A 4,982-nucleotide genomic window follows, 5' to 3' on the forward strand; every position below is an offset into this window, starting at 1 on the left:
ACTTCTCCAGAATGCTAAAGTGCAATGATGCCAGTCTATAGACTAATGTGCACCTAATCTAAGCCATGGCCTTCTCAATTACTTATTATGCATCAGAGAGCCGGACAATGACTAAGAATGGTGAAGAATTGGTGCCTTTGAGTTGTGGTTTTGGAGAAGAGTACTGAATATATCATGCATTTCTAAGAGAACAAACATCCTGGAGAGGGTGAAACCAAGCTGCTTCTTGGAATAAAGGATTTTGAAGCTCCAGCGCACACATTTTTGGCATGCTGCCAGAAAGGGCCAGTCCTTGGAGGAGGGCATCATGCTCAGAAGGGTGGAGGGAGAGTGCAACCCTCGATGAGATGGGAAATGGGGATAGCTGTGTCTGAGACAGTAAGATTGGCTCAATATAAAGCAGGGTTCAGAGCTATTTTACATTGCATTGCTATGAGTTGCAGTTGATTCAAGGGCACATAACAACAACAACAACTGAGAAGTCAGCAGGTCAAATTCAGCAAAGGACAAAGATGAGTAGTCTCGTCCCCTAAAGATTTACAACTTTAGAAACTCCATTTCCATGGAGTCGGAAGTAACTCAATGCATTGACAATGAGTTTGATTTTTATTTGGTTCTTGAGGACGTAACAGCTTTGGATCATGTCAGCAAGTACAATAAAATGTCTTCATAATCATACCTTTGACCACTGATCCATACACTTTACTAATGGGCCAGAGACTGTAGAAAGATCATAGTGTCGAGAAATAGAACATGAAGGCAGGAGGAAGTAAATGGGAAAGGGATTTTGAGGGACCAGTCAGGAGACTTGAGAAAATTCCAAGAGAGGATGTAAGGGAGGAAAACACAAAGCCTCTCACGTCTTGGTGAGGTTTGGCCAGAGGCACATACAACGGGATGACAGGTATAGCAAAATTCTGACCAGCCCTGAAGGTGAAGTGGGCACCAATGAGCAGTTTCTATTGGCCATTCCAGTTTCTATCACCAGCTGTGAAAGATAATTCAGCAATAAGATACTAATTGCCATTGGTGCTATTTTCCAAAGGGGTTATATATATAGTAATACAAATAAGAATTTTCTACAAAAGAGCAATGGGTGAATTCTTTAACCACATTAATTTTCTTTGTAAAAGGAAAGGGGCAAATTTATTTATATGTATTATTCAAAGTCATGATAAGATCAAATAGTGCTCAGCCATTTACTTGACCTTGAGTCAATTCCCACTTACGGTGACCCCATGAGTACAAAGTAGAACTGTACTCCAGAGAGTTTTAATAGTTGACTTTTTAAAAGTGCAGCATCTTCCCTTTTTTCTGGCGGTACCTTTTGGTAGACCTGAACCTCTAACCTTTTAGTTAGTAGGCAAGCATGACACCCTTTTGGACCATCTACGATTTCCAACTGTACCAACAAATCCACAACCTGTGTGAGAGAAGAACCTTTTAAAATTTTTTTTTAAAAATTATTTATTTTTTGTGTATGTACCATCAAATTGGATCTGACTGGTACAGGAGGAGATTGCCCCTCCTTCTCCAGAAGAACATCTGGTGGATTCAAGCTGCATATCTCTGGGATTATAGTGCAGCTTCTTGCGACTAGGCCACCAGAGCTCCCTTGAGAAAAATCTTTCAAAAAGCATTTACTACATGATTAGGGAGAAACAGAATTTATGTTAGAGGAAGTTCTAAAAGATAAGTAGGAACATATAAGGCTAACAAGGCAAGTGGCCAGGAAAGGGTACCCAGAAAGAGGAATTATTAAAGGTCGAGGCACATAGGGGTGAAGGAGTTTTTAAGAACCAACATAAAAATTCATTTGGTTTGGCCACCAAAGAGTCCATGGATGAGGAGACTGGCAGTAAAGAAGATGCCATACGGAATAAGGTATCTTATTATGCCATAGATGTTATGTTATTATAGAAAAGTTGTTATATCAGGTTCTATAAAGTCAACTCCAACTCATAGCATACATCCAACAGAATGTAAAACTGATATCCTGCACCATTTGCAACTTTCTCACAATCACTGCTATGTTTGAGCTCAAGTTGTAGCCACTGTGTCAATTCGTCTCATTGAGGGTCTTCTTTGAAGATGACCTTCATTTTACCAAGTACAGTGGCCTTCTGCAGGGATCAGTCCTTTCCAATGACATATTTTAAATAAGTGAAATCATGTAATGGCATCACTTTCTAAGATGCATTTTGGTTATATTTCCAAGACAGATTTGTTTGTACATCTAGAAGTTCATGGTTTATTAAATATTCTTTGCCAACACCACAATTCAAAGACAATTTTTCTTTAGTTTTCCTTACTTAATGTTCAACTTTTGCATACATATGTGGTGACAGGCACACCTTAGTCCTCAAAGTGACACTTCACTTTTCAACACATTAAAGAAATCTTTACAGCAGATTCCCCCAGTGCATTATGCCATCTGATTTCTTGACTGTTGCTTCCATGATATTAATTGTGGACCACAGATGGAATCCTTGAAAAATCAGTATCTTGCCTATTCACCATGTTTTTTGCTTATGTATCGAGTTACAGGGATTATACTCCCCACCCCCACCCCATTTATACTATGTTGTAGAGAAGAGAGAGTGCCTAATTGGTGAGTGGGTTTGTACATGAAAGAGAATTTTCTCTTTGGAAGATAGATGGCAGTGTAGGTGGTAGTCTGGTATGAATGGGTACAGAGGGAACAGAAACAATTGCCTGGGCACAAACAACGGTGTAGGGATGGAGAACAGAAAATGAGTGTTAAAATGGGTGGGCTTTTGAAAGCAGGCTTGTCTGTGGCACTATGTACTAAGATAGAATATTAGCCTTTAATAGAACCTTGTTCATACCTCACATGTTGTAAGGATACCAGTTAGCACCTAATAGTGCCTTGCGCCATGCCTGCTCAGGGAATGTGTACATTCTTTAAATAATAACTCCAAAAATGTACTTTTTGGTGGAGTGATTGCAAATTCTTCTCTGCTAAGGACAATGTTGGTTAAGTCAGCCTGTCTGGGGAAATTTATGAACAGAATATTTTACTTGCATTTTCAAAAGTATCCTGATTTCCATGATAAATTATATAGTAAACTATGTTTGAAGTCCCTGATGGTGTAGACATTTGTATTCCAACCTGACGGTGAGTGAGTCAATCCACCAGCTGCTCCAAAGGAGAAGGATGGGCAATCTTCTTCTGAAAATCTTTCCTCTGAAAACCTACTGGGGAGTCAGCTATGAGACTACCCAGAAATACATCAGAAAAAGGGCTGGCACTCTATTTCCAAAACTCAACCACGGAAAACCCTGTGGAGCCCAGGACACACACGGAGTCTCTAGGAATCAGAGTTGAACTGAAGCCATATTCTTGGGTAACTTCCCTGGAAGGGACCCTTGAAAGTTCTTCATTGGGATGGTGGAATCTTTCTGATGGTGAGGATGGAAAGAAACCGTGGCCTTAATTTCTACTTCTGCCAACTCAATCTCTCCATATTCTTTCTTGTTGTTGTTAAAAAAATCTCCTAGAGATCTCTGGAAGAACTATTAGGAGATTTGGTAAAGTGGAAAACGCTCTGGAAAAGAGACTCGACAAAGTTCGAGGCTATCTCAAACACATCCCCGAACAAGCTGTGCAGCTTCTGGCAAGGTGCCCTTTCTCTGGGTCTCAGAGTCCTCATCTGTGAAGCAACAGAACTAAGCCATATGGTTTCTAAGATTCTCTTCCAGCTTGGGCAACTCCCATAGGGGTTTCCGGAAATCAGCAATATAGGGCAGCTCCCAGGAACTCTCTCTGGCCCCTAAGAATCACAGCCAGCCTCAACTCTGTGTGCACTGCGTGCCTTTCACTGTTTTATCAGGCCCCAGCTGTGAGGTGGCACCACCTTCGCAGGTTCATGAAACAACATGCTCTCAAAGCCAATCCACAGCAGCACCAAGCAAGTTTTGATGAAGACAGCGCTAAAGCGGACCGAATGGAGGCCTCCGGGCGCTGCCGCATTTTACAACCCACCCACTAGGTGGCTCTGCTTGAGCCTGGACCCCCCCAAACGTGGGAAACGCGAAGCTCCCAGACAGAGTAATAAGACAGGCATACACCTATTTGCATAGTTTTGATTTGTTTGCTTGTTTTGTTTTTACCTTGGCGCCTTCTTCCCAGCCCTTTCTGGGCGCACGAAAGCGTCCCTGTTCTTCCACAGGCTGGGAAGGTCCGCAACCCATGCTGTGCGCCTCTCTGGCTGGGATTCGGGATTCGCCTCGCTCAGTGCGCCCCTCGCAGCCTTGCGCCCCTCGCAGCCTTGCGCCCCTCGCAGCCTTGCGCCCCTGTGCCCTGTGCCTTCCACCTCTCTCACCTTAAAGTCTGGGCAGGAGGAGCTCAGGCATTTGGACAGTTGCCGGGAACTGTTGCCACAATAAACCGCGTCACACCGACCTGGGACCTGGGAAGCTATTAGGCTTTTGTGCCCGGAAAAGTAACAAGTTTGGGGCGTTTGAATCACAACTGTATTGCAAATTTCAGCCTCTCCAAGGTGAAGTGATGAGCTGAGTTGGTTTTAAGAGTTCAATGGTACAGAAGTACAAAATGCATCCTATGGAGACTTCTGCTTTTAAAAAAAATAACATGTAAGGCATATTGGAAACACGCAAACCAGCTGTGGTGTCTGAGCCATGCTCTCTGGTTGTTACCTTTTGTAGGACTGTGTGGAAGGGGACACTGTAATTCAATTAGAGAAGACCCTCTCCGGAGGCAGCTGGGACAGTACTAGAGAGAGAGAGGCAAGGTGACAGGGCCAACCCAGAAAGGCTATTCAAACAAATGGAAGTTCAGGAAATCATTACACCATACAGGGCCATACACAATTAATGATCATGCAAACGTTGTGATGGGAGGTGTAAAGTATTAGCTGTTACGTAAGGAAAGAACAAGAAGATATATTATTGGAGAGTGAAATAAAAATAGATCTTGTCAAAGTTGTCGATGAGACCCA

General features: G+C 42.7%; 1 protein-coding gene across 1 annotated transcript in view; it reads right to left on the bottom strand.

The window, feature by feature from the left end:
• The window catches only part of STMND1 (stathmin domain containing 1), a 53,743-nt gene extending 49,528 nt beyond the window's left edge, over positions 1-4,215 (bottom strand). The window contains exon 1 of the mRNA XM_006888693.1: positions 4,135-4,215. Within this exon, the coding sequence (XP_006888755.1) occupies positions 4,135-4,215 (81 nt within the window). The remainder of the gene's footprint in view (positions 1-4,134) is intronic.
• Between the last annotated feature and the right edge of the window lie 767 nt (positions 4,216-4,982).

This window comes from Elephantulus edwardii, unplaced genomic scaffold, assembly GCF_000299155.1.
Source record: "Elephantulus edwardii isolate Elephantulus edwardi_28Jun2011 unplaced genomic scaffold, EleEdw1.0 scaffold00070, whole genome shotgun sequence".
NCBI classification, from domain to species: domain Eukaryota; kingdom Metazoa; phylum Chordata; class Mammalia; order Macroscelidea; family Macroscelididae; genus Elephantulus; species Elephantulus edwardii.